General features: G+C 34.8%; 6 protein-coding genes and 1 long non-coding RNA gene across 10 annotated transcripts; 4 read left to right on the top strand and 3 right to left on the bottom strand.

Annotated features, from left to right (window-relative positions):
* The first annotated feature begins 842 nt into the window (after positions 1-842).
* LOC140970734 (BTB/POZ domain-containing protein POB1-like) lies at positions 843-5,123 on the top strand. 2 transcript variants are annotated; one of them, XM_073432621.1, is made up of 6 exons: positions 843-1,217; positions 2,057-2,203; positions 2,776-2,897; positions 2,981-3,044; positions 3,244-3,523; positions 3,945-5,123. In XM_073432621.1, exons 1-6 carry the CDS (start codon positions 959-961, stop codon positions 4,756-4,758), a joined length of 1,686 nt encoding a protein of 561 aa, XP_073288722.1. In that variant the 5' UTR covers positions 843-958; the 3' UTR covers positions 4,759-5,123. The 2 variants fall into 2 exon arrangements, with proteins under 2 accessions (XP_073288722.1, XP_073288723.1); XM_073432622.1 differs by having other exon boundaries at positions 845-1,217; positions 2,078-2,203.
* A 612-nt stretch (positions 5,124-5,735) lies between these two features.
* Positions 5,736-7,909, top strand: LOC140970737 (eukaryotic translation initiation factor 1A). Its single transcript, XM_073432624.1, has 2 exons — positions 5,736-6,065; positions 7,567-7,909. Exons 1-2 carry the CDS (start codon positions 5,811-5,813, stop codon positions 7,747-7,749), a joined length of 438 nt encoding a protein of 145 aa, XP_073288725.1. The 5' UTR covers positions 5,736-5,810; the 3' UTR covers positions 7,750-7,909.
* Positions 7,910-7,941: 32 nt separating this feature from the next.
* On the bottom strand, positions 7,942-10,070 carry LOC140970735 (protein CURVATURE THYLAKOID 1A, chloroplastic-like). The gene is made up of 5 exons (XM_073432623.1): positions 9,793-10,070; positions 8,859-8,956; positions 8,620-8,727; positions 8,433-8,504; positions 7,942-8,205 (listed from the first exon to the last, which is right to left on the bottom strand). The coding sequence occupies exons 1-5, from the start codon at positions 9,929-9,931 to the stop codon at positions 8,140-8,142; spliced, it is 483 nt and encodes a 160-aa protein (XP_073288724.1). The 5' UTR covers positions 9,932-10,070; the 3' UTR covers positions 7,942-8,139.
* A 1,642-nt stretch (positions 10,071-11,712) lies between these two features.
* Positions 11,713-13,145, top strand: LOC140970749 (uncharacterized). Its single transcript, XR_012174179.1, has 2 exons — positions 11,713-11,945; positions 12,108-13,145. It is a non-coding gene; the product is annotated as an uncharacterized lncRNA (long non-coding RNA).
* Positions 13,146-13,601: 456 nt separating this feature from the next.
* Positions 13,602-14,523, bottom strand: LOC140957702 (GDSL esterase/lipase At4g01130-like). Its single transcript, XM_073415056.1, has 3 exons — positions 14,365-14,523; positions 14,058-14,292; positions 13,602-13,924 (listed from the first exon to the last, which is right to left on the bottom strand). Exons 1-3 carry the CDS (start codon positions 14,521-14,523, stop codon positions 13,602-13,604), a joined length of 717 nt encoding a protein of 238 aa, XP_073271157.1.
* A 2,620-nt stretch (positions 14,524-17,143) lies between these two features.
* Positions 17,144-18,833, bottom strand: LOC140970746 (GDSL esterase/lipase At4g01130-like). The gene is made up of 5 exons (XM_073432633.1): positions 18,534-18,833; positions 18,239-18,445; positions 17,982-18,139; positions 17,636-17,906; positions 17,144-17,534 (listed from the first exon to the last, which is right to left on the bottom strand). The coding sequence occupies exons 1-5, from the start codon at positions 18,787-18,789 to the stop codon at positions 17,266-17,268; spliced, it is 1,161 nt and encodes a 386-aa protein (XP_073288734.1). The 5' UTR covers positions 18,790-18,833; the 3' UTR covers positions 17,144-17,265.
* A 1,620-nt stretch (positions 18,834-20,453) lies between these two features.
* On the top strand, positions 20,454-26,789 carry LOC140970747 (putative glucose-6-phosphate 1-epimerase). Of its 3 annotated transcripts, none has more exons than XR_012174178.1 (10): positions 20,454-20,904; positions 21,070-21,144; positions 22,589-22,645; positions 22,730-22,893; positions 22,963-23,097; positions 23,318-23,420; positions 23,773-23,872; positions 24,084-24,214; positions 26,352-26,448; positions 26,607-26,789. XR_012174178.1 is itself a non-coding variant. In XM_073432635.1 (10 exons), coding segments are annotated over exons 1-10 (990 nt in total). In that variant the 5' UTR covers positions 20,454-20,793; the 3' UTR covers positions 26,608-26,789. The 3 variants fall into 3 exon arrangements, 2 of the variants coding, with proteins under 2 accessions (XP_073288736.1, XP_073288735.1); XM_073432635.1 differs by having other exon boundaries at positions 23,773-23,888; XM_073432634.1 differs by having other exon boundaries at positions 23,773-23,888; positions 26,352-26,789.
* The last annotated feature ends 487 nt before the right edge of the window (positions 26,790-27,276 follow it).

Consider the following 27,276-nt stretch of genomic DNA (forward strand, 5'->3'; position numbering starts at 1 on the left):
ATCTTATTCAACTAACAGGTGGGGGTGGGGCGGTTCACCAAATCTTTTTTTCTCAATTATGATGTAGTATTCTTCGATTTATTTGAACCATGTTCTTTCTCACAATTTCCTCTTTTTTTTTTATTTGTTAGTATTTTGTGGACTTTGAAAATTTGATCCTCGTAATAATAATAAAAATAATGGACCAACAAGCACGGAAAATAGAATAGTGGTGGGATTGTTCACAAATGGACATTTCATGGTGGCTGGGGGATGGGGGAAGAGGATGGTGACCAATTCATGGTCTACTTTTGCCTACACCTCAATTATTTTAATTTGATGAAACAATAAATTTTGATAAATCTTTATGTTAACCAAGATTTGGACATATAACAGACTTCATTTAATCCCGTGTTTACTTTTTTTTTTTTAATTTTTGTTTGACATAAATTTTGATAATTTTATACTATATATAAATTTTGACGTCTTTAGTGGTCCGATTTTCTAACACCAAATTTTTTTTATGAAAATATCTTTTTTTTTTTTATATATAAGCAATGATTTCATTAACTATAATATCTAATCCATTTTAAATATTCAAAAAATTCACATACTAGCTCCATACATTTAATATAATTTCATTTTCGGTATCTAAATAATAACTAAAAATTATAACAAAGTTTTATGAATTAACTCGATCTTATAAACATAATTCATATAAATAATCGTGTGTTATCGCTGGTGGGAAAAAAAAAAGTTTACCCCTAACATATCAGAATTAGCATGGAAAAATGTGAAAAAATAGAAAATCATTTATTTATTAAAACTTATTACGTTATTAATTATTATTCAATTATATTTATTACTTGTATGAAAAGCCGGTCTTCAAACGCAGTCCGAGCCTCGATTCGATCCATATCTTGTTTCCATTTCTCTGCAGCCTTTAAATTGATAGCATAGGAGAGGCTTCTATATTTTGATGATGAGTAATTTGGGTATGGATCTGTTCGATCCCAGGAGTACTGTGATGGATTCGGACCTCATCTCGTCCCCGACCCGAGGACCTGACCCGGATTTTGGCTTCGCCTTCAACGACAGCAACTTCTCCGACCGGTTGCTCCGGATCGAGATTGTTTCGGATTCCCGAGCTGAATCTGAGGTTTGTCAAACCTTAGCTGATTGGGCGGCGACTCGGAAGAGCAAGCGCCACCGTGGAGATATTGTGAAGAAGGACACGGGTGAGTTATCTGCGGATGGTTTTGTGGTCAAGTTATGCACGGGTTGGATTGATTTGAGACTTCTTTGTGTTTTTTTCATTATGCAATTTCAGATTCTTGATCTAATTTGTTTTTGACGTGATTGTTTGTCTTATCTGGGTTAATGAATCTCGGACCAAGCTTGAGCTTGATTTTAACGCTTGTTTAGATACACGATTTTGAAAACCCTTGTTGATGTTTGGCTAATATGCTTTACAGGGTCAGCTTTTTTGCATATTGAAATTGGGTGGTGTTAAGTTTTAGCTGGGTTCAACGGTTATCAAAAGAATACCGGTGTCCGGTCTCTTCCATCTTATTGCATCTAGGTTAAAGAATTTGCGCTGTGGCTTAAAAAAATAGAGCCAGTGGCTGTGTCTAGTATTGAAGATATATCCAACGTGTGGTTACTTGAAAGTTAGTTTATTGTCACACTTTCCTGTATATAATTGGGTTTCATGGAGGAAATATGTTATTTCAGCATGCTTCATTTTGATTCCAATTTTTGTCACCAAATTGTATTTTGTTCATTTTATGAGAAATGTTTGACTTTTATTGGTGAGCTGTGTGTTTTGACCAATCCCCTTTCTCCAATAAAAAAAATTGTCACTGAACGTTGAGGGGTTTTTCGTTTTCTTTTTTCTTAAGTTTGTGCTGTTGGACCATACAAATGATTCTTTGTTCTTGTATTGTTTGTGCGGGAGGTGTGAAAGACTGATATCCTTTATGCTGTCGTTCTTTCTGATATGCTTTCTTGTACTAAGTTTTGCACAAACGTCAACTTCTCATTCTTATACTTGTATGGGTTTGCTGATGTTAATCAGACATGTACCACTCGTTTGCAGCTTTGGATATCAACAATTCCCCCGAAGAGCAGATTTTAGATTGTCTGCAACCAGATGATGAAGAAGGTGTGGGCGATGAGAATCATGATGAAGAAGAGATTCGGATGATAGAAGATCCTCATTCAGGTACTGGAAATAAATCAATTCTGACATCTTTTCCTTCTTCGTCATTTGAATTTACTTATACAATCATATTCAACCGATCTACTTTCTGCCTTTTAATTTCTTGGTTTGTTGAAGCCGGCCAATTTTGTATTTGATATTGTTATTGAGTTTAACGTTTGGAAACAAGGATTTTAAGATATTACATCCATAATGACCTGCAGCATAATATACATTGCAGTTGCTTCGAAGGCGTGTTGGAATTCAATCCTGATATAAAATCTTAGATAATAAAATGAAAGTGAGACGATGTAGAGACTTGTAAGAAGGTATCAAGAGCTGCCTAAAATGGGTTAATCGGCAATTCTGCTCACTCTTTTATATGCTTTTGTTCATGGGGAACCTTTAGAATTGAAATACCTTTTAGTTTTAATGTTCTATGGCATCTTTGTGATTGAATATTTGTACAGAATAAGGAAATGTGTGTATTTGGTTGCTTAATTTTTTTAACAGAATCTGTTCGCTGAGATATGTTTGTTTCATAGTTTGGGTTTTTCTCAGGTGTTGAAGTTCTATGTCTTATGTCACTTCTGCAGGGGATGAAGCTGCAAATAGTGATGATTCAAATTTGTCTGATGATAGCTCGAAAGTTCTGAAGGTTGAGATGTTACATATTAGCTCTCCCATCTTAGCAGCTAAGAGTCCATTTTTCTACAAGGTATTGATATAGTTGTATTGATAGTTGTTAATATGTTTCTCTTTCTAAGTCCTGACTCCTAATGTTTAGTCTTTCTTATGCAGTTATTCTCAAATGGCATGATGGAATCAGAGCAGAGACACGTTACCCTGAGAATTAGTGCATCTGGTATGTGAAGGTGCCAAAAGTTACATGAAAGATTGCTTCTATTACGATTTAAGATTATGGCACATTTACTTCAGAAATTTTTCTACAATGTTGGATATAGTGCTCTTAACCGACCGTGCCTTTTGTTAGACAGACACTTCGTTTTTTTCCCTGGAACTGCATAACTCAATATAATTTTACTCCATTCCTAATGAAACAGAGGAAGCTGCCCTTATGGAACTTCTGAATTTCATGTATTCCAATACATTAACCGTAACTACAGCTCCTGCTATACTGGACGTTCTTATGGCTGCTGATAAATTCGAGGTCGCTTCATGTATGAGACACTGCAGTCGTTTATTAAGAAACTTGCCAATGACTCCAGAGTCTGCCTTACTGTATTTGGATCTTCCTTCCAGTGTTCTAATTGCTGATGCTGTCCAGCCATTGACTGATGCTGCAAAACAGTTTTTAGCTTCTCGTTATAAAGATATATCGAAGTAAGTTTTTCCCATACTCTTTACTTTGTTTCTTCTAAAAAAAAAGTTGAAGAAAATTTGTACCATTCTTTCCTGGTATATATGTTACATAGGGTGTTTGGATGGAAATTTTTTTTAGAAGAAAAGTCTTTTTTTTTTCAACTTGCTTTGCTATAACAAGTGGTGTTTTGTTTTCTAATCGATAAAAAATACGAATTTATAAAATGCGGTTTTTAGGGCTTGTTCTCGATTTTCAATCAAAAAATACAAGAAAATTATTTTTTCCACTATTATAGTCAAACATAAAACTGCTACTGCTTTTTTAAGGAAAATAAATAAATAAATAAAAATAATAAACAAATAAAAAGCTAAGCTTCGTCACTTTTTTATGTCACGCTAATCTACTCAACTTATCAGGCATAATTGGTGCATACTTGGACAGGTATCAAGACGAGGTAATGAATTTGCCTCTTGCTGGAATCGAGGCAATCTTATCCAGTGATGACCTTCAGGTGGCCTCGGAAGATGCAGTGTATGACTTTGTGCTGAAGTGGACTAGAACTCATTATCAAACTCAGGAAGAGCGCTGGGATATCCTATGCAGTCGCTTGGGTCGTTACATACGCTTTCCGTACATGACTTGCCGGAAGCTGAGGAAAGTTTTAACCTGCACTGACTTTGATCATGATTTTGCGACTAAAGCTGTGCTCGATGCCCTTTTCTTCAAGGCTGAAGCCCCTCATCGTCAGCGAACACATGCCACAGAGGACTCAAGCTACACGAGTCGCCGCTTCATAGAACGTGCATACAAGTACCGCCCTGTGAAGGTGATTGAGTTTGAGGTCCCACGTCAGCAGTGTGTGGTCTACTTAGACCTTAAACGGGAGGAATGCTCCCATTTATTCCCATCAGGTCGGGTATACTCTCAAGCTTTCCACTTAGGTGGACAAGGTTTCTTCCTTTCTGCACACTGCAACATGGATCAGCAGAGCTCGTTTCACTGCTTCGGTCTTTTCTTGGGGATGCAAGAGAAGGGTTCCATATCATTCGCTGTAGACTATGAATTTGCTGCCAGATCAAAGCCAACTGAAGAGTATATAAGCAAATATAAAGGTAACTACACGTTTACAGGTGGAAAGGCAGTCGGATATCGCAATCTTTTCAGCATTCCTTGGACTTCTTTCATGGCTGAGGATAGTCTTTATTTCATCAATGGCATACTCCATCTCAAAGCTGAGCTTACCATCAAACACTGATACACTTGAGAACCTGAATTAATCTAACACTAATTTTATTTCTTTCTGCTTGTGCAAAGCAAAAGAAAGACAAATTCTCAGGTACTAGCCTCCGTAATTGGGGCCGATATTGTAAGTTTGTGTTTTCTCGCTTGGATGAGGAAGAACCGTTTGTTGTCTGTCATGTGAACAATTTACGCTCGGGTTGTAGGCGAAAGCCGTTCTATACATACAACCGATGAGAATTCTGTAAATAGGGTCATTGTATTGGTTTAGGAGGTTTGGTTTAGGTTGTTGCTTTTCGGAAACCTCGAACTTGAGATTCGCTGCTTCGGCAATTAAATCCAGGAAACGTACACCACCATTGGTATGACGTTTTCCACTCGTGCCTCTGCATTATTTATCTTAATTTTTCCTTGCTCTTGTGATAAAGATGAGTCTCACCTCGTTGTAAATTTTAACCCACTTCTTCTCTAGCTTAGCCAAGATGTTAGAACTTGGCTTGGGCTAGAACAAGGAGATGAATTTGGATAGTCAATAATCTTTCAGCTAGTTATTAATGTTTTAAAAATAAGTTTCATTGTTGTTTTTTAATGTAGTAGAATAGAAATGAAAATTTATTTTCACCATCTTCAGTGAATTCTTGAATGTAATATAATATATAATAGAGTAGGTTTCGGTCTCACGAATCTTTATCTGTGAGACGGGTCAATCCTACTAATATTCACAATAAAAAGTAATATGTTTAGCATAAAAGTAATAATTTTCATAAATGACTCAAATAAAAGATCCGTCTCATAAAATACGATCCGTGAGACCGTCTCATACAAGTTTTTGCCTATATAATATTATAGATAATACAACTGCAATTAGAATACATATTAAAAAAATATTGTTGGGTTGCAAACCTTTATTACCAGGTTTGAAACATCTAAATGTTGTCATTTGATATAATTTTAGTGTATTATATCACATTTAAGACAAACTACCACATTTCAGTCTAACCACTCAGAAAAAAAAATAAAAAAATAAAATAATTTACAAGGGTTGCATCTAGGGTTTTTGGCTCAGGAATGCCGAAGAACAAGGGTAAGGGAGGAAAGAACCGCAAGAGAGGAAAGAACGAGGCGGATGACGAGAAGCGTGAGCTTGTGTTCAAGGAGGACGGGCAGGAGTATGCGCAGGTGATGCGGATGCTGGGAAACGGCCGATGCGAAGCCACCTGCATCGATGGCGTCAAGCGTCTCTGCCATATCCGTGGAAAGATGCACAAGAAGGTCTGGATTGCTGCAGGTGATATCATCCTTGTTGGCCTACGCGATTATCAGGTATCATTCGCTTCCCATTTAGTTCATTACTAATTTGATGGTAAATTTATTACCTTTATTAGCCTGAATCGCTAATTGTGTTATTTGTATGTGTAGAAACTAGTATTAAAATTAGATTGTCAATCTACATTTTTCCTGAAGATTGGTTCTTGTTTGGATGTTTGTCGTCAAATGGTAAACTGGACTTCATAACCACATAAATAGCTTAAGCATTCGATGTTTCCTGCACTAATATGTAGGTTTACATCAAGATGTCTTTAACCCCCGGACATCCGCAACGTCCTCCCACGCCTGAGTTGCTTAGTGTTTGCTTGATGTAACACCCCTAACTCATTGTTTCGGCATCGTCAAACTTCCGTACTTACTAAAAACAAACATTATAGGGTTCTAGGTGAGTGAAAATACAAGTTGCGTGCTTGAGATAGTATCCATTTAGGTGATTTACAAACAAGGACATAGGAAAGTGATTTGTATTTCGTAATTATTGATTCGTTCGAGAATTCTACTATGGATTGAGGTCTGTTACTTTTTTGTTGTTTAGCTTAATAAATAAGCTCATGATCTTGCAATTATTTCTTACACTTCGTTCTGCTGCTTCTTTTGAAGATTTTTAAGGTCACTGATTATATTTGTATTTATCTAGAGTTTTGATCGGTGAATAAGTTCTGATAAAAGGAATCCTAACTTGTTGATGGTGCATCCTTTGGTCGCTTTTCTAGATTATTCTTATGGTTTATGCGGTGCCGATTTTTTGGTGTTTATGGTAGGAGAAATTGTAGTATGTTGATCAAATCCATGTGCTTGGTCTATCCATGGAATGATTCGTCGTGTAATCATGTGAACAATTTCCTTTTCCTCCATTATTGAATTTTTGCAATAATTATTCAAACTCCTTCATAACTGAATTCTTGCAATAATTATTGTGTTTTCTTGACTGGAATCTCATCAACTAGTTTAGGATATTCTTTCTTGATTGTGTCAAACATAATTTTATCAAGAGAATTGTTTTCTTGGAGAAAAATTCTTCCGGCAATTAATTTTTTTAATAACCTCTAATAAAGATGGTCGTGTCTTTCTTTTGAAGGTGACGGACATTGGAGCAACATATACTTCTCTCTAATTATTCACTGTGGTTTTTGACATAATAATGCTTCTTTTGTTTAAATGGAATCTTTGGATGCTAACTTTTATATAGTGTCAATTTCGTCTCCTTCCAACAATTGTGCCAGATGTGTGTGTTTTTATACATTAATCTGTTCTTTGTCCGGATTGGGGAAGAATATACGTTTTCATCTGTTGGGGATTTTTTTTAGCTGATTTCGTGTTTTGAGATAGACCTTCTTTAGTGGCTTTTGACTTCCATTGAAGTATCTATAAGCCGGCCAATTGACTTGACATTTGAAGTCTTAATGTCTCAATTTGCATCAGAAAAATGAATCATCTGAAGGTTGGTTGTTATTGTGAATCTCTAATATGACTGCCTAATCTCGAATTTTCACAGGATGACAAGGCTGATGTAATCTTGAAGTATATGCCAGATGAAGCCAGGCTCTTGAAGGCCTATGGCGAGCTTCCCGAAAACACCAGGCTTAACGAGGGTATTGCTGGTGGGCTTGATGAAGAAGACGAAGGCCCTGGTGATGATTACATTGAATTCGAGGACGAAGATATCGACAAACTCTAGAAATTTTCTGAATTAGGTGTTGGAACTTGGGAGTTGTGTTCATTTGTTGCCTTCAAAGTATAATCTCTTCGGTTTTATGTATTAAATACTACATGAAGTATTTCTCATCTTGTATTGTTCGACTTTCAGGTATGCGATTAAAACCTTTTATTCGTTTTTACTCTGTCCGTAAATCGAATTTGATGTGAGTGATACGTTGTAACCCCATCAAGCTAGAGGTTCTTTTGAATAGATTAACAGAAACTTTATTAAACAATCACAATACATAACAGACGTAGAAGACATACACAAGAACCCTATTCTAGAAATACAACGGGTGCTCCTCCTCTATCATAGAATACATGTAAAATCGACAATTATGGGATGAATTTGAGACCCGACTGAGTGCATTTATTCAACTCCAGAAATCTTCTTCTTTAATGCTTCGATGTCTTCCACCAGTTCTTTTCTGCTTGACTGTAAGAATGTAACAATGACTCATCAACTACATAAACCACCAGCAACAGAGCTTCTTGCATATCGAAACTAGCGGACGAGAATGTCTTTAACATTCTTGGGATGTATTCATGAATATTGCATATTATTTCAGCGACAATTCTACAAGAATGCATGTCCTTGGAAGAAAGTGCTCAATTCTTGGAGTATATGACAATGAAGATGGAATAATAACGAAATCATCATACCTTGTAAAGAAGGTAACGGTACACAAACCATCCTGTGTATCCAAGACCAACCAACTCCAGGAGCTTTGGAAGCTGCAATCGAGTTTTATAGAAATAATAATGCCTAATGTAGAAGAGAAGAGAACCTAACATACAAAACAAAACAGACTTCCCTTGGTTTGAAGTGAAATTTCTTTGGAAAACATACCAAAGGGACTGAATTGATAGCGCCAACGACAATGGTAGCCAACCATAGAGCAACAATTGCACCACCTCCATAAAGAAGCACAGTTGACTTGTCTTCAACAGCATCCCACTGCAAGCATGATAAAAGAAGATGGTAATACTCCACTCGAAACAAAGTCGAAGTGGTGCTAATGCATGATATGGAGACAATGCATTTGGGAAGAGTGAGTAAAATAAGTCACAAGTTTGAGAACCATTTACCTTTTCTTTTAGGTCCGTGAATAATTCAGTGGCATCAATTGGGGAAGATTCGTCCGATGAAGAAGCCCTGAAACGGAGTTGAGAAGACCTCCTGGACCCTGTTTCAAAAGGATACAGACCAGCACATATATCACCAGCCGGTAAACAAAAGAATATGATAGTTGTAAGAGAGAAACAGGAATCACTTAATAGAACTTAAGGCGGATAAGAACTGACGAGTATAAAAATGGCATTCTGAGATATTTATTTTCTTCCTGGGCCATTTCAAAATACCGATATAGATAAACTAGAGGAAGAATTCCAGCATCCATTACTTTCGCGCGATTTTATAAACGATGCCAAGAACTTTGAATATCAAATGAAATTAAATTAGTTACATTCCGGTATCAAGATGACGCCCGGTGAATATATAAGTAAAGCCAACACCATATAACAGAAATCTCAACGAGAATGTCATTTCCGTGTGGATGCATCCATATAATAGACTTTTCTGCTTGAGTTTCGAAAAGGAAAAGAAAAACACTTCTCATCTCCCAGTATCAAACTAGTTTTTTTTTTTCTTTTTGAAGCAAACATTGTAATAAATTATGAAACAAGATCATATTAAGAACTGTTTTGGCATTTCTTTAAATTACATAATAAAAAGATAATAACTCCAATAGTTGCCAAAACTTGATTGAATATATTTTATTTATTCATGTCTCAACCTAGTAATTACCTAAAAATTCCCTGATTAAATTGGCCTCATCATCCTACATTCCCACAAAATCCATAAACTAAAACAGCCCAATTTACACAAACCAAGATTTAATCTAATTCAAAAAGAAAAAGGTCAACTAGGAAGAATAGTGTGTGCATTTCAAGAATGCAATGCAAACCCATCATAAAAAAAGAGAAATGTAACACCAAACAAAAGCCAGTAAGAAAAAAGTACCAGAAAATTGGTTCAATTGAACGGAGTTCGGGATACGGCGGAGAGGCAGGGCGGGGCCGTGAACTGCCAGTTTGGTGGCGGGTAGGCGGTGCATGAAGACGGCGGTGGCCGCCATGGAAGTGGAAGAGGCCGCTGCCATTTTTAAGCTGCTTAACAAATAAATAAAGACAATGTCTTGAATCCTTCTCTTTCTTTTATCTCTTCTACTGTCACGATTTCCAGAATAAAAACTAGATTTTGCTGAAAAATGTTTTGGATAAATTTCTTGTCATCCACAATATTTCTCATTGTTCGAATTATGGAAATCGGTTTTCGTTGATGGACGCGCGGACAGATGGACCTTTCTGATTGGTGAACTGTATTTAGTCTATCCGCAAAATCTTTAAAAAAGTTATTTTGTCAGAAATTTATATTTTTGGTCATTTTTAGGATATTTTTGGTCATTTCTAATTTCTTTTTTTATAACTCAAAATTAAAAGAATAACATTTTTTTTTAAAAAAAGAAAATTTTATGGAATTTTAGGGAAGGAAATTTCATATTTTGTTGTCCAATTCAAGGAACATTTCTTATTCAATAAAGGAACTTTAAAATAATCTTATTTGAAAATCATCTTCAGCACAATTATGATTTATGAATTACTAACTTCTTTTGTTTAAATGTAAGATAGCAAATATAACTACACTCTTATGAGACGGTCTCACGGATATTCGGGTCATCCATGAAAAAAAATATTACTTTTTATGTTAAGAGTATTACTTTTATTGTGAATATCGATAAGGTTGACCCGTCTCACAGATAAAAATTCATAAGACCGTATCACAAGAGACCTACTCATATAACTAATTATCTTTGAGTGTATCTGAAATGAATATTTCAACTCAAATTTAGTTATTTGATTTCAGAAAAAATAAAAATCTATCTTGTCTCAGTAAAAAAAAAAAAAGTTCATAATAATCATCATAATCAAATTTCGATTACATTTAAAATCAAAAAGTTTCTGATATTTTTTTTCAAATATAAGTACTTTAAAGTTCAATCCTCCCGGCTCACCCTTGAATGTATTTTGACTTTTGAGTACTCAGATAATTTTTTTTTTGAAGAAAAGTATTCAGATATTTGAATAAATTCAAAATGAAAATTAATTAGTATTTAATTTTATTTCTGTCAACAGCTCCAAATTATTACATCTCTAACAATCTAATTACTGTAAGCAATTCTCTAACAATTTTGAAAAATTACAAAAATGGCTCCTGCCATATCTTAGACATACAAAATAGCCCATGCCACATCATTTTAAAATCAGAAAACATTCCTTACAATATCTGTCATACAACTATGTTAATCATGATAATTGTCAAATGTACATACGACGCGTTCAAACTTCAAATTAAGAACGAGATTTTGAGTTTGAGATTTAATTGCAGCAAACATTTTGCATAAAAGACGATTTTGAGTTTGAGATTTAATTGCACCAAACATAAGACAAGATAGTAACGATAGAAGCCATGATAAACTAAAAACACAACCAATACCTAAGTTTTAGGCTTAAAATTTAGACACGGTGTGCCATTTGTTGAAATATCCAAGTATACTTGCTTGGTCTTTGAATTATACAAGAATGGATCTGAGCATGAAGAAGTCAACTTATTCAAAAGTTTTGATTTTTTAAATTTAATTTAATTGTTTAGTGGAAAAAAATGTGCTACCCTATAATGTAGAATGCCCCATTGCATTGACAAACACTCTTCTGCATAGTTTGCATAAATGAAATGATTTAAAATACATTATGATAAAAATCACAATTTTGCAATATTTAGTAATTTTAAATAATTTTTTTAATATAAATATTATAATTTTTAAAAATAGTGGGGTGTTGTCTATAATTCCAATTAATCCAGCCGATTAAGCAACACCAAAGAACAACTCAAAAGGCCTCTTCTTTTTGAAGGTGCCAGGCTAAGGTGGCGGCCATATACAATATACTATACACTCTATGCAATTCAACCACCTCAAATTCGGCCCTCCTATAGCCAAATATATATGTACACAATATATTGATTTCATTGTTGCATTTGTAGCCATATTGAATCTCTCTCTTTCGGCTCAAATCCTTCCAGATTCTTGGGTAAATGCCAAGGAGAGATTGCCACACGTATGATGATCACCTCGTGATTTTTTATTGATTTGTGATCCTATCTGCTGTAATCTTGTTTCCTTTTAGTCTTTGTGTCTTTGGCCGAAATTCTTGAAAAAGATTGTGTTTTGTGGAGAAAATCATTCCTTGTGTTAATTTTTCGTGACGTTTGATCATCAGGTTATGGTGTGAACGTGAAAAGTGAAGGCATGATGAGAGAATCTTGGGAATTTTGATGGGTTATAAACGACATTGGATCCTTGTTTGGATGATTTTTTATGTGATTTTATTGACAAATATCCAAGGATCGGAAATTTACGACAAGGATGCCTTGAATTCTTTCCTTCATGATTATGCAGTCAAGAATTCCCCGAAACATCATACAGGTATCTTGTATAATGTCTCTTTACCTGCAAATTATTCGGGCATGGAAGTTTCCATTGCACGAATTCGAGCTCGAACTCTATGGGTGAACGGTGCTTATTTCAGTTTCTTCAAAATCCCACATAGAGTGTTGCCATGGCCTTTCGTAAGGAGGGTTGATTTAGTCTTCCAAAATCTTGGAATTTGGTCGGATAGTTACTATAATGTGCCTAACTACACGTTTATTGCTCCGGTGATTGGACTTTTAGCCTATGATTCAAATGAAAGTTCAAGAAGCTATGGAGAAATCCGGCTTCGGATCATGGGAGAAAATCCCTTTCTTGTTCGGTTACCAAATGTCACATTTCAAGAAAACAGAAATGTGACAGCCAAATGTGTGAGATTCGACAGAAATGGCACGATGGAATTCAGCAATTTGATTGCGAAAAATACGTGTATTTCAAGAGGGCAGGGCCATTTTTCGATTGTCATTCCATCTCAAATAATAATAAAGAAGAAAAAAGACGAGGGACTAAAGTGGTGGATGATAGGATTAGCAGGTGGAATTGTGGGATTAGTCTTGCTTCTTGTGCTCGGGTTTTTGGCGTGCAAGTATTTTAAACAACAGAGGATGAGAAAAATGGAGAGACAATCTGAAAGAAGTGAGGTATTGGATACAATATGGATTGGAAGAAGTAGAATGCCTTCTGCTTCTAGAATCAGAACACAACCGGTTCTTGAAAAAAGTTATATTCCTTGAGTTAATATCTTATAGTGGTTTTTTAAATTTTTCGCGTTTTCTCCATGTAAACATACTTTTATTTAGTTTGTTTCAGATAATATCTTCTTCTCATCCATTCTTGATTCGGGATAATGTTTGAAGTGCTGGACCGGTAATTCATGTGTGCTGTATTGCTGTACCCGCGACGAATGATTTGAAGTCGGCCAGTTGGCTAACTTGCTTTTGGATCCACCTTAAATATATAATGTTGTCGAGTGGAAGACAACATTAAATGCAGCCCTTCAAATTCATTATTATAATTTGGTTGACTAGTAACAATCGATCAGTGATGAATTGTTTGTATCATAAATAACAAGTAATCAAGATTGAACAAATAATACTCTGATTTGTTGGTTAGGACATTGCTTTCTTGAAAAATTATTATGAATAATTCTACGGTGGCAGATGAGTTACTTCACAGAAGTAAACCAGGATTTCTTGTGCAATGATTGAACTTGTTTTTTTTGGTGAAAATGATATATTGATTTCGTACAACTCTGAGATGTTAAGATTGTGACAGTATCCAATGCTTAAGACACTGTTGTTGTAATATGTTTATTACAGTTTTTAGAAGTGAAAAGTGAGCATCCTATTGGCTGGATATAGCATAATTTATGGAGTGAAAATGGAGGATCAACGTGAGAGCCGTCAAGGATGGCAGAAGCCACAATCTTGTTTGCTGATTCTGTGGCATGCATTCCATCCCAGCTTACATAATTGTATGGGTCACTGCACGCTGTGGCAGTGATGTTCTTCCCTTCGATCAATTTTGTGTTTCCAGAAAAAACTTGCTGGTTGAAATTGTAGTCACCGCCCCCATATCCACAGCATGCTTTAGTCCCATATTTCATATCTAGGCATGATCAAACATCAAAGAATTAGAATCGTTTTACACCGTTTCATGCCTAAACAAGAGTATGTTCAAACTTGAAGAAGGTAAAGTCATGATAAAGGGGTCATGAAATCTTGAATTTAAGATTTAATACCATGAGAAGTAGGATGCTGGAATAGTTCTAGCATGACGGAATGGATGTCATAAACAACATTGGCATCTGCTAAACCTTCTCTTTTTTGTCTTAATGCTTCTTTGAGCATATTGTTGTATTCTACCTCAGCATTATTGTAAGATATCATGCATCCAAATGAGAAGAAGGCAGGATAGCAGCCTATAGGAGCGAGATTCAGCACCAGAAACGTTCGCCCCACTAACTCGTAGATCTCCTACAAAATTCGATCAAGGAACTATACTTACAGCAAAAAATTATGAAATGGCTTTTTTTGGTAACATTTTACCTTGATGGAGCTGGAAATTTGGGAAACCACTTGAGGAAGATACTCTTTTACGCCGCTTATTCCAATGTATGGCAAATTTCCTGTAAAATCATTTTGGCCAATGTAGAATTTGTAGAGCGATATTCCAAAATATCTGGAGCTGGTCGATTGAACTGTCATGCATAAAACAACAATGAATTTGTTACAATCCTTTATATGCAATTGTATGGACATTTCAATCCAAAACAACAACTTCACGCATGCTCTTCATTTAATAACATATGTGGCTAGATGTAACAATTTCAATTCAATCGTAGCCTACTGCCCTACAACATTAAATGCAATTGACAAAGTTGAAAAATCACGCATGACAAAGTTGAACTCCATAAATCATGCATGCATTGCAAATTAATATTTACACCTCTTCGTGATTGTTATGGATTTTTGAAATGTTCCAATTTTATTAAAGATAATGGCTCTTCTTCAGTGCAAGCAAAAGCCAATTGAATTTCTCCATCATTGATGAGATTCATGATGAAATGGTGACGAAGTTCTATGTGATCTGACATGAAAAACCGAATTTTTCGTCGTAGCAATATCATACATGTTATCACAAAATTTTTTTGTAGGACTTTTTGTAAATTTTTAAGAACTCTTTGAAGTCATATTGCTTCACAGGTAGTTTCAGTGGCATAGATATATTCTACTTCTGCAGATGAAAGTGCAATTGTTTTCTGTTTTTAGAAGACCGAGAAATTGGTTTGTACCAATACAAAATACATATCAAGACGTGTTTTTCTTCTCATCAATTGGTCCAGACTAATCATTGTTGGTGTAGCAAATTAGACTATTATCATCTTCTTTGGTATATTTGATACCGTTCTTTTTTTTCATTGCAAATATCGTAGTATTCTTTCGGCAACAAAAAATGAATTTGAATTGGGTCATTCATAAATCTGGATATCACGTTTACAGAGTAGACAATATCTGGTATGTGCTACAACAATAAGCATAGTGCGGATAGTTTTCATTCTCGCGACAGGTGCAAATATTTCATTGAAGCCAATCACAGGCTGTTGTAAATAGCATTTTGCAACAAATCTAGCTTTGTGTTTTTGGATTAAACCATTTTCATTGAATTTGGTTTTATGTATCCAGTTTAATCCGACCACATCTTTATTTTTGGGAAGATCAACCAAGTTCCAAGTTTGATTTTTCAGAATAGTGGTCATTTCATCATCTATGGATTTTTGTCAAACTTCCTTTTCGTAGCTTTTTCAAATTTATGTGGTTCACAAGAAAAAACGCAACTTATAAATCATAAATTTTTCTTAATGAAGTACATTTCTCACCGGGGATTCTGAATCAGAATCTGAGTCAAAATATTTTGACATTGTATTGGATCCACAGTAGACTTTGCACTAGAATCTTAATTCTGTTTGTTTTGATTCAATGAATTTTTTGTTTTCCCAGCCACATACTTTCATTTCATCAAAGTGTGCGTCTCTTGAAATTATTTATTAATTTGTTTTGGATTAAACAAATGATATGCTTTTGATTTATCATTGTAGCCAATAAAAATGTATTTTTTACATTTTTCGTTGAACTTCTATCATTGTTACGAAAGATTGATAATAAGCCAAACATCCAACAACTCGAAAATGTTTGATTTCTGGTTTTCACTCGTGCTAAGTTTTGTATGGAGTTTTATTTGGATTGGACTTCATGGATGATTTGTTGACGATGTATACTGCAATATTGACGGTTTCTGTCCAAGAGATGTTGGAAAGACCTTTTGCTTTCTACATATTTATGGTCATTTCAACAATGGTTGGATTTTGCCTTTCAGCTACTCCATTTTGTTGAGGTGTGTAGCGTGCTGTCAACTGTCTCCAGATTCTTTCATGACTGCAATAATAATAGATAAATGACATGATCTTGAAATAAATGAGATCAGAAAATTTCGTTCTGCATGAAAAAGGTAAAATCTTGGAGGCAGATTGCCCACAAGAACGATTATATGGTAATCAGACTTTGAAATGAATCACTATATGATATATATGGACACACACTAATATTCAAGAAATCAAAAGTTACCTAGAAAATCAATAATGACTGTCATCGGTTGCTCGTCCTATTGGTTTCTTAAAGTAAGTCATGCCACTGGGAGGCTTTTGTGCAGAAAAAGCAACCCAAAATCCACTGTATCTGAGTTTGAGTCTCCAAAGTTGAATATGACCTCAAAATAACATTTAGCATCGGTGTTTTGTATTAAAGATCCCATCAACTCTGCAAAAGTAACCAAGATTTGCAATGATAATGCACAATATCTTTCATTGTTTTGACACTCAGCTCATTTAGAATTTATGAAAAGATATTAGAATTTTCTTGGATTTGTGATCAGAATTGTAGTGCCAGATGCTGCTAGTTTTTTCACACAGGTTAAGGGGATAAGTTGATGTCGGAAACTTACTGAGTTTATCATCGGCTTGTGACAAATCAGGACAATTTAGACATTCTAGGACGTCTAATTTTGGAATGTTAATGCAAGATCTGATAATATTTATGAAAACGGGATCAGTTAATATTGTTTCTTTATAATTTTCAGGCCTGTGAATGATCAAAAGAAAGAGTACACACTGATCTTTCTAATGCAGATTACATGTACGAACGTGGATTTAAGTGTAATCCATTCTCTCATGTATTTTTATGGGATAATGTCCAAAAAACAGCAAACTTTGACCTCATGCATGAAAAAAGCAATTGGTGACTTACAGTTCAGTTAAATTAACAATCGAAGTTAAATAATCTTGAAATTTTATTTATTCAAGTGAAGGTGACATAAGTAAGAGTACAAAATCAATTTGTTTTCACTTCTTAGCACATATTTCTGGCACCGCTGAGTGGCAAAAGTTTTGTGCCTTAACCAATAGGCTGAATATCACAGTACTGATTAAGGGGGAAAGGAGGATCAAAATAAGAACCACCGAGTATAGCATATGCCAACTCCTTGTTAGCAGTTTCTGTGATATGGATTCCATCCCAGCTCGCGTAATTCTGAGGATCACCACATGCTGTGGCTGTAACAGTCTTGCCATCGATCACCTTAGTGTTTCCACAGAAAACTTGCTGGTTGAAATTGTAAGAACCGCCGCCCCATCCACAGCAAGCAGTGGTTCCATGCTGTAATCCTGTGCAAAATGTGGAAAAAACTTCAACAAATTATAACATGGGATTATTTCTTTTGTATTTTAGCGTCTATTGCATGAAAATCTAGGCTTAAAGTGCTAGCCGTGGGATGTTGGATGCTGGAATAGCTCGAGGAGAACGGAGTGACTGTTCACGTATATCACATTTGCATCATGGAGATCTTGTCTTGTTTGTTGAAGTTGATCTTTTAGCATTGAGTTATATTCATTTACTGCATTGTTGTAAGACATCATGCATCCATACGAGTCAACATCAGAACTGTCATGGGTGAGTTGCACCAAGAATCCGGGATAGCAGCCTATTGGAGCAAGATTAAGCACCATAAACGAGCGGCCTCCTAGTGCATAGAGCTCCTGTGTGTTAAAAATGAGCAATGTCTATTAGATTAGACGTATATTTTGGGTTATATGACAATGCTCTTTTAACACCTTAATGACGCTGGTAATTTGTGAAACCACTTGAGGCGTATACTGCTTCACTCCACCGGCACCTGCTGAGGATGCGTAACCGGTGAAATCATTCTGGCCGATGTAAATTGTGTAAAGGGCTTTTCCAAAAATGTCCGGTGGAGGAAGATTTGTTTGCCCTGTCAAGAAAAGTTTAATCTTTAATGTAAAATAAATGAATAAATAAATAACAATCCTTTATTTTTTTAACTTCTCTACCAGCTTAGGAAATTTGTTACCTGAGGATTGTTCGTCGACTTTAGCCTTAAACTGCTTCATCTGATTCAGCTGGACGGCTAAATAAAATGGGCTAACTCCATTGACAAATAAAGAAGTAGTTGGCTGCAGAACTGTGGAAGCTGATGTAGCAAAGTTGACACCATGCCTGAAATCTGAACCGATGGACTGAAGATATGGGCTAAGAAATGGCAATCCCAAAGCTTGAGCTGCATTATGATTCGAAATAATTAATCATTTGGCAATCAACAAAGTTATATATCAAACTCGAATTTGCGAGAGAGGTTGAAACCTTACCTAGAAAATCAATATAAAGCCTCCCATCTGTTGGTCTACCGGTTGGTTTCTTGAAGTAAGTCATGCCATTTGGAGACGACTGCGAAGGAAAAGCAGCATAAAATCCACCCGTATCAGAGTTGGAGTCCCCGAAATTGAAGATGGCTTCATAGGCACACTTTGCACTAGTATTTGGAACCAACATAACCATTAAAAACATCCAAGAAACCAAGATATTTCTCGCAACAGAGGACCCTTTTGCTGAAAGGTAACTCATTTTTGTGACACTTCAATATTAACAATTGCAGAGTAGCGTGATCAAGAAAGCTTGGTGTTAGCATGTTATATAGGGGCAAAAGCAAAGCACAATGCAGCTGCATGCTAGACACTTGTAGACTAGCTAGTTCCATAACTGATCATCATTAGCTCTTGACATGAAACCTTGCATGAAAAGGTTCAGTAAATCAGCCAACACGTTGATGCGCGACAAACCGATAACTATTTAGATTTCGATTCAAAAACTGCATTTTTATAAAGGTTGAGCAAACAATTTTTTGCTCTTTGACACGATACAAAAGATTCCAAATTGAAGTTGGTGTTTTCACCAAATGGAATTAATGTGAAACTTTTGATCTGGTAGAAAGATTCCTTTGTGCAGTTGTTACCTGAATGAGGATATTCATTAATTGTGTCACTAAAGTGAACAAAGAAAATCTCAAGATCACTCGTACTTTCCCAAAAAATTTCAATATTATTTGTATGAAATTTTCGCACCTTTGGCCGTTTCTCTAATCCATTCCCGTGTTGGATCAAGACAATAACTTTTTGAATGCATATTAGGCTGGACTAGCTTCGGAGTAAAACAGTAAAAACTCAAGCCATATATATCTGGGGTTAAAATGGTAAGTTGTTCGGTTTCCATTAAAATAAAGTCCCGGGTTTAGTTTTTATCTTGATGGAGGAAAAACTAGATGAAAAAAATAGTAAAATTTGTACGACAGTCTATTCTTGGCTTTCGAGTGTCAACTGATTCAAGAAGATGCTTCATTTTTTGCCATGTTTGAGGATCTTATTCGCAAAATGTTTCGAAAATTGTGCGCTGTTATTATTTTGATTCTGTTGATTTCTGGAGTCCACCTCGTCTAATTGTTTATGGTGGCTCAGATTTGTTAGCAGAAAACAACCAATGTCGCATATATATTTCATGATGTTAAATATTGTATTGCCATAGTTTTGACAAAAAACTTACACAATTCTCCGAGCTAATTTTTGGATTGAGTTAAATACAAATCTCTGTCTTAATATGATATCAGAGCTAACGTTATACAATTATGTGTTGGACTCCTAATAATTGGGCTACTCATTATGTCCATAATTAGGTCATTTGTAAACTTCACGCTCCACATATTCATTCTTGGGCGTGAGGAGTGTATTAGATGTTCCACGTCGATTGGATAAAATCTCTGGAAGTTGCATATATGGACTTAGACAATCCTCTCCATTGAGCTAGCTTTTGGGGTTGAGTTAGGTCCAAGTCTCAATCTTAACAAAGGTCAATCAGAGCTCACACAAAATTATATTGTGTTCAGAATTTCAAGAAAATAATAAAGCTTGAAATTCTGAACTCCGAACTTGAGTGAAAAAAGCTCATCTGTGCATAAATTTTATATCAATTTATCATGAAAAAATTGTGTCAATCTATAGATGATGGGCAAAATTTTTGCATTTTGATTTTACTACATTGCCCAAAACTATGTATTGCTTGTATCAATTACATGTGCATTGGCGGAAAAAAAAAATATAAAATTTAGGGTCAAATTTGAGATATTTAATTTGTAGAAGTCAATGTGTTGCTTATTCATTTAATTGGTGCATTTATTTTTTGAACTCATTAAACACACGAGGATCATAGCAGTGTTCTTATTTTTTTAATTCTGGGATTTGTTCTAATGCTCTGTATTATTAGATTCCTAAGGTAGCTTTAGTGATGGGATATATCTTATTTTTTTACATATTCAAGAGACACTGAGTCTAGGATCTTTCCAATTTATGTTAGTATGAGGGCAGGAATGGAATTCTCGAATTGCTAGTTTCAAATTTGTCGCACTAGCAGGCACAAGAAAGGCGTTGGCGTTTGTTTGCATAATTAGCTGTCATAGTGACACTTGTCCCTCATTCTTGGAGGGAAGCACTACTAGTTCTCGAGGAATTTATTTCACTTGCGTTGTCTTGGAGTCTGGAGAAACGAAGGCATTATTCGTTCACTCGTTTGCTTCAAAGAATGGAGCACTCTGCAGCGCTTTGGGACAACAGAGCACCATTTCAGTTGACAAAGGATGTGAATGGAATTGAGCAAGTCGTGCTTTGGAACCCTCGAGGGGCATCAGCACGTGTAAGATTCCATTATAGATCCAGTTTCTATGTCGCATTTTGTGATTTTGGAAATTGATGATTGATATATTTTTTAGTCATATTAATTAATAACGAAGAATCTTTTTATAGATGTCGTGTGATGTTCGATTGGGGTTCTTGTAATTGTGTATTTTAAATCATCTAGGTAAGTTTACATGGAGGACAAGTTATATCATGGAGGAATCATAGAGGTGAAGAACTTCTATTCAACAGTAGCAAGGTGGGGTTTCTGTCCTAATAATCACCAACACATTTGAGAACGTCATTCATTCGTTATTGAGGTTTTACGTGTCTATTCTTGCATTAGTGGCTAGATATATTAGCACCAAAGTAAATTTTGGCTTATGGGTGGTAAAATTTCCTTAATGATGTTCGTTTTGTGGATTATAAATTGAATGTTCAGTGAAAACAGGGTAAGTTCGATATTATTAATACCTAAATACATGTCATATATTTGATAACTTAGCTGTGAGTTCACCTACATTAAAGGTGAAAATCAGATGACTTATCTTGGCATTGCAAACTAGCTTTCATGTTGTAACTAGATAGCAGATTGAAGTGTTAAGTTAAATTTGTCCTGCCATTCTGTGTGTTCAACCTCTGTAGACTATTTAGGATTGTTTTAAATTTACTATAACTCCGGAAACTCTCATTTATTTGATATAACAGATGAGGTTTATTGGAAGTGAATTATTTGAGCAAAGTCGGTCAATGCCATAGCAAAATGCTTTTGTCTTTATGGTACAACATAACACTTTTATTTGTCAGCGACTGGTGTGGTTGGAGCCATGTAACGTATTAAAATTAAAATTTATTTACTTTGATATTTCCGATTCAGCTTTATTCACTCTGTTGCGTTAATACAGACAATTTCTTCAGAATTTTCAAGTACGAACTGCTCAACATCTCAAAGAGATACTTTACACCTTTGGTAAACTATTATGTATGATTGAGAAGGTCAAAATAAAAGAGTTCGGATGCATTTATTCACTCTCATTGGAGTGATCTCGCCATAGATTTTTGCCTTTATGAAATCCAAAACCGAGATCCTCACTTATTTGCTAGTGGCTATTTTTTGTACTTAATGTGACGACTTATTATCATAATAACAGAAACATTCAAGGGTTGTGTGTGTTGCTTGTTTTGGTGCGTAGCTCCTTCTCTCTACTATTTGAAGCCAATTGTTAGGAAGCAACAATTGCCTCTACTCGTGTGTATCGCTGCCAATGCAGCATGGTGGTTGAAGTTTGGCATTTCGGGTTGCTATATGGTTTAAAATATTTCAGTTGTATGCTCTTACCAATGGTTATAACTTGTGGACAATATACAGTTAAGCTATTAACAATGTAGGTGAATCACTATCGATTCTCATATATTACAGTCTGGTGCAATTAATGATAGGATATTGTTTCGGAGCAACAATTGCCAATATTATTCTGTGTGGCTGTCTATGTGGTTCAAATTATGGCACTTAGGTTAGTGTATAGTTTTAACGAGTAAAGTTGCATAGTTACCGGTGCAAATGATAGGTTCTCCATCTGCCTAAATATTTGGCATGTAAAGACAAATAGAATTTGTACTCTGTAGCCTTTCATAATCTTTTTGAAACATAATTTCTAATGACATCCCCGTCTATTTCTTTTTCTATGAAATTGGCTTTGTAGGCAAACTTTAAGGCTCCAAAAACGGTGCGAGGAGGAATCTCTGTTTGTTTTCCCCAGGTGCACCATTGGTTAATTTTTTGTGTTTATATAATCCAAAATTTACGTGTACCCTATTTATGCATCCATCTTGCCACACTGCAGTTTGGGAACTGTGATTCACTTGAGCAACATGGATTTGCTTGGAAAAGAATGTGGAAAATTGATGACAACCCTCCACCTATGCACTTAAATGATTATCGTGGTAAATCCTATGTTGACTTGTTGCTTAAACCAGCCGAAGAAGATTTGAAGTATTGGCATCATAGGTAAAAATTTTGGTTTTGCTTTATATTATAAATAACTCTGGCATTATGGTTCCTTCAATGCTTTGTCAGCTTCGAATTCCGTCTTCAAGTTTCTCTGGCGTTGGATGGGAACCTGATGCTGGTATCACGAATCAGGAACATAAATGGGAAACCTTTTAGCTTCTCGTTTGCCTATCATACATATTTATCTGTTTCTGACATCAGGTATACAGTTTTCATGCTTTTTGTCATTTGGCAAATTTTTGAATAATTCTTTCGCATCTTTTACTACTGATTAGCCTTCCATTCTCTTTATTCAGATTTCAGAAACGCTAAATGTGAAACTATTAGTAATCTCTATTTTGTAATGAATCAGGATCTTTTCTTGATTTTAGTCTAAGTTTTTTTTGCTTTGCATTCTTATATCTTCAACTGTCATTTACAGTGAAGTGAGGATTGAAGGTTTAGAAACACTGGACTACCTAGATAATCTTTGCCAGAGAGAACGCTTTACGGAGCAAGGAGACGCCATAACCTTTGAATCTGAGGTAATCTTATTACATAGAGAATCCAAGGTAATGGGTCTAGTTTTCTTAAAAAATAAGTTGGTATGATTATTGAGAAGAGGATAGTAGGGAATAGTGCTTGCCCAGCAAGTCTTGGATGGTTGTCTCTATGTGGCACACTAATTGAGAAATTGCGCTAAATAATGGAGATTAGGACTTAGTGCGGTCAATTAATTTCAAGCTAGAGATAGGAGTGCATCTACCTGTTTCTATTCTTACATCTTGATAGAAATCTGATTTGCTATATAATTTTTAATTGCATTTTATTAAACTTGTGAATAGCATCTAATGGCCATGTTCTGCGATTTATCTTGTTGACTCCTCTTGCTCATAGGTGGACCGTGTCTATCTTAGTTCTGCACCCTGTGTTGCTGTTCTTGATCATGAGAAGAAGCGCACATATGTGATGAGGAAGGAAGGGCTACCAGATGTTGGTACGAAGTACCTGAGGTTGAAAAATATTGACTTTATCAGATTTTTATGCTGAAAGGATCATAACATGGCCAAAATGGCATGTTTTGAAATTTCGAGTTTCATTCAAACCATAGCATCTGCCAAAAAAGAATCCATTTACTCCCATTTTCCATCTTCTCTTGAATGACCAACGTCTAAACTCGTATCACTTATTGTCTGTCCTTGGTACAGTTTTGTGGAATGGGACAAAAATTCAAAAGCAATGGCGAATTTTGGCGACTCAGATTACAAACAGATGCTCTGTATCGACGGAGCAGCAATTGCGAGGGGCGTTACCTTGAAGCCCGGAGAGGAATGGACAGGTCGAGTAGAACTTACAGCCTTACCTCCCTAATATAATTTGCTGCTGCTTTGCAGCCTTCAATTGCCAATTCCATGACATTATCAAAAATATCGATCAGTAATTTGGAATCCATCTACGTATAAAAACATTACAGCTCTAAGGATTTTGACACTGAGAACCAGAAACAAACCCAAGAACAGAGTATCAAACATTACACAGTCAACTCCAGATAAAATATAAGGTAAATAGGAACCGAGTGTTTTTCATATTACCAAAAGTTGTAATTAATGATATATCTCAAATATTTTAAACCATAAAACAACTCAAAAATAAGTTTTTAACGTTTTGTTAATTAGCGCAGTTGTTGCTTCCTAAATGATAGAAGTGTAAACAATAATTAGAGTCCTATAATCCAGAAATGCATGACAAAATAATTTCAAAACTGAAGTTCTGTGTACTGGAAATGAACTAGAGAAGGGTCACTTTATCTAACTTAGGCAAAATGCCGACGGTAACATCAGGTTCACCAGCGCTATCTTCCACATAATTTAAATCTGTATAATTTAAAAAAACACTTAAATTTCATCATCGCATAGAATAAGATCATAAATCATATGAGCAAACACAATGTAGTAAATGAGACTGAAAACTTACCAAGAAGAGGGGTGCTGTTCAGGTATCCAGCACTACAGAAGGTAACACGATCACACATTGGGATACCGGCATCGGCAAGTGCCAATGTTGCAGCATTTATGCACGCTGATCTTGTTCCTGGAGACTCTATAAGTCAGGCCTCGTATTGGTAATTAATTGCTAATGATAATCGAAAAACATCTCAACTTACCTCTATCAGCTTGGAGAACTTGAACAAAAATATATATCTGAATAAAACGAAGTAGAATATATTTATTTCAAATAGAAGAGAAAGCGAGACCAAAGAACCCTTAAAGCAACAGTCCCATTAGCTAGGAAGAGAACCTGGGAACGAGGCATTAGGTGGGTCAATATGCATGATGCTTCCATTGTCTGGGGAATAACCAAAGATATCTCCCAGCTGGGTGTCACATGAAATATTATTCCAAACAAACATAAATGACTGACCTTTCATTGTCACTGAGTTACTAGTGGGATCAGATTTAAAGTCCTACAAGTCATGAACTATTCAGATTGACACATCCATTATTAAACCCCTCAAGACACGCAGTGGGTGGTGGATTTAAAGTTCCACTCCTCTTCATAAAGCCATCTAACAAAAAACAGTTGCAATACTAGGAAGAAAATATAAAATTCTGTTTGCAGTTGAGAAAATTTCAAAATTGACATTTGCTAGACACAACATTATGTCCTCACAAACAATTCAAAGCAGTTCCAAGAGAAATCCATTCAGGGATATAAATTATAGGACAAAGGATTGCATAATATGCAAATAGTTATAGATAGATTAACAATCATCAATCTGCTCCCACGTATATGGACTTGGACAATCCTCCCAGCTAGCTTTTGGAGTTGAGTTAGGTTCAAATTTCAATCTTGACATTGTAATATAGCCTAGGTTCATGTCTTTTAAAATTTAAAATGCAATTAGCCCTACTTTCACATGTAGCTTTGCTTATTTCGTTGTTCGTATCAAAAGTATATCACTCGATGATGCACATAGTATTAGAATTTGACCAAAACTTATATGCAATCAATTTTGATTTAATGAATATATTTAATTATTATATAAAAAAATTTATACAATTTGATATCATATTCGAATAAGGATAATAATTCTGCCGTCAAATTGAATTATTTATCATTGCATTTGATATATTGATTGGATGAAACTGTTACTAATAAAAAGAATAGAAAAAGATATTAAAAAAGCATATATATTATTAGTTTATCAAAATTTTAAAGAATAGATAAATATTAAAAAACATTTATTAGATGAAAATTTTGATTAAAAATTTTAATTATTTTTTGAACATTTAAAAAAAATATTTATACTAAAGTTCTATTAAAATAATAATAATATTATTATTATTATTATTGATGTATGTACAATCAATATACCAGAATTGACTATAACAATGTTCACTAAAAAGTGGAAAACGTAATACTATATAAAATTTTATAGTCTAAGATTAACAAATTTTTTTAATTTTTTTTTTCAGATGTCTTTGGTAGAATGGCCGCGCGAGACATCACGCAGAATAAAAAGAGAGGTGGAAATCTTACAGATTTGATAAATATTGTCTTAGAAGACACATAGTAAGGCCTGGCATCTGCTCTATTTTTCCAACAATTTTACTTACTAATCATAAACTATGCTTATTTTTAGTCCAACAATTTTACATACTAATCATAAAATATGCTTATTTTTAGTCCAACAATTATACATACTAATTATAAAATATGCTTTTTTTTAGGAACATCGATTAACGTGAACACCATGGAGAAATTTTGTTGATGCATTATTAATGGTTTATTTAGAGAAATCAACTGTCGAAAAACTGATTACTGTAATTCTTCAAATGTGCAATATAAAAAAATTCAAAGGTGAAGTACGAGTGTCTAACATATATTACATCACAAAATTAATATTGAACAGTATGATTTTTCGTAACTATCCATGTAAAGCATTGAATATTTAATAATAATATTATAATGCAAAGGTTATCGTACCAATATATATTTGATATGTTATTGTATTATGTCTATTCAAATTACTTGTCAAAATTATAATTTGAATATGAAATCAATTGTTCAAATTAAAACCACATTAAAAATTTGTATTGTTTATATCATTTTATTTAATTACATTTACAGTTTTATACATAGTATCCCTAAATCTATAGGTATTATAGTACTCATAAACGATAAACACATTATGTCATTCTTTCTCTAATACAAACGCGATATTATTTTTCAATAAGAATACAAAAATTACTTGTTTATTCAATGTTATCCATAAGGTTAATCTTTAAAAACACACTAGACTATGAAATGAAAATACATTTGATTTGTTGTTATACCTGGATTTGAAAATAATGAAAATTTCAGTTTGAAATACTTCCTGAAAAAAAGTACCAAAATTTT

This window comes from Primulina huaijiensis, chromosome 2, assembly GCF_012295235.1.
Source record: "Primulina huaijiensis isolate GDHJ02 chromosome 2, ASM1229523v2, whole genome shotgun sequence".
In the NCBI taxonomy this organism is placed as follows: Eukaryota; Viridiplantae; Streptophyta; class Magnoliopsida; order Lamiales; family Gesneriaceae; genus Primulina; species Primulina huaijiensis.

Bases quoted from the DNA above. Each gene is read 5' to 3' on its own strand.
- LOC140970746 (XM_073432633.1), bottom strand. From the start codon at position 18,789: ATGAGTTACCTTTCAGCAAAAGGGTCCTCTGTTGCGAGAAATATCTTG. The intron at 18,446-18,533 runs GTAAGGTTTCAA...ATCATAATGCAG, and splicing joins GCTTTATATTGATTTTCTAG to CTCAAGCTTTGGGATTGCCA. The intron at 17,907-17,981 runs GTGTTAAAAGAG...TTTAACACACAG, and splicing joins AAATTACCAGCGTCATTAAG to GAGCTCTATGCACTAGGAGG.
- LOC140957702 (XM_073415056.1), bottom strand. From the start codon at position 14,523: ATGACAGTTCAATCGACCAGCTCCAGATATTTTGGAATATCGCTCTAC. The intron at 14,293-14,364 runs GTAAAATGTTAC...CGAATTTTGTAG, and splicing joins AAATTTCCAGCTCCATCAAG to GAGATCTACGAGTTAGTGGG. The intron at 13,925-14,057 runs GTATTAAATCTT...GATCATGCCTAG, and splicing joins CCAGCATCCTACTTCTCATG to ATATGAAATATGGGACTAAA.
- LOC140970734 (XM_073432621.1), top strand. From the start codon at position 959: ATGATGAGTAATTTGGGTATGGATCTGTTCGATCCCAGGAGTACTGTG. The intron at 2,898-2,980 runs GTATTGATATAG...TTTCTTATGCAG, and splicing joins AGAGTCCATTTTTCTACAAG to TTATTCTCAAATGGCATGAT. The intron at 3,045-3,243 runs GTATGTGAAGGT...CTAATGAAACAG, and splicing joins CCTGAGAATTAGTGCATCTG to AGGAAGCTGCCCTTATGGAA.
- LOC140970737 (XM_073432624.1), top strand. From the start codon at position 5,811: ATGCCGAAGAACAAGGGTAAGGGAGGAAAGAACCGCAAGAGAGGAAAG. The intron at 6,066-7,566 runs GTATCATTCGCT...GAATTTTCACAG, and splicing joins TTGGCCTACGCGATTATCAG to GATGACAAGGCTGATGTAAT.
- LOC140970735 (XM_073432623.1), bottom strand. From the start codon at position 9,931: ATGGCAGCGGCCTCTTCCACTTCCATGGCGGCCACCGCCGTCTTCATG. The intron at 8,728-8,858 runs GTAAATGGTTCT...TCATGCTTGCAG, and splicing joins TCACGGACCTAAAAGAAAAG to TGGGATGCTGTTGAAGACAA. The intron at 8,206-8,432 runs GTATGATGATTT...ACATTCTTACAG, and splicing joins ACCGTTACCTTCTTTACAAG to TCAAGCAGAAAAGAACTGGT.
- LOC140970747 (XM_073432634.1), top strand. From the start codon at position 20,794: ATGGAGCACTCTGCAGCGCTTTGGGACAACAGAGCACCATTTCAGTTG. The intron at 22,646-22,729 runs GTGCACCATTGG...GCCACACTGCAG, and splicing joins TCTCTGTTTGTTTTCCCCAG to TTTGGGAACTGTGATTCACT. The intron at 24,215-26,351 runs GTCGAGTAGAAC...TTTTTTTTTCAG, and splicing joins GCCCGGAGAGGAATGGACAG to ATGTCTTTGGTAGAATGGCC.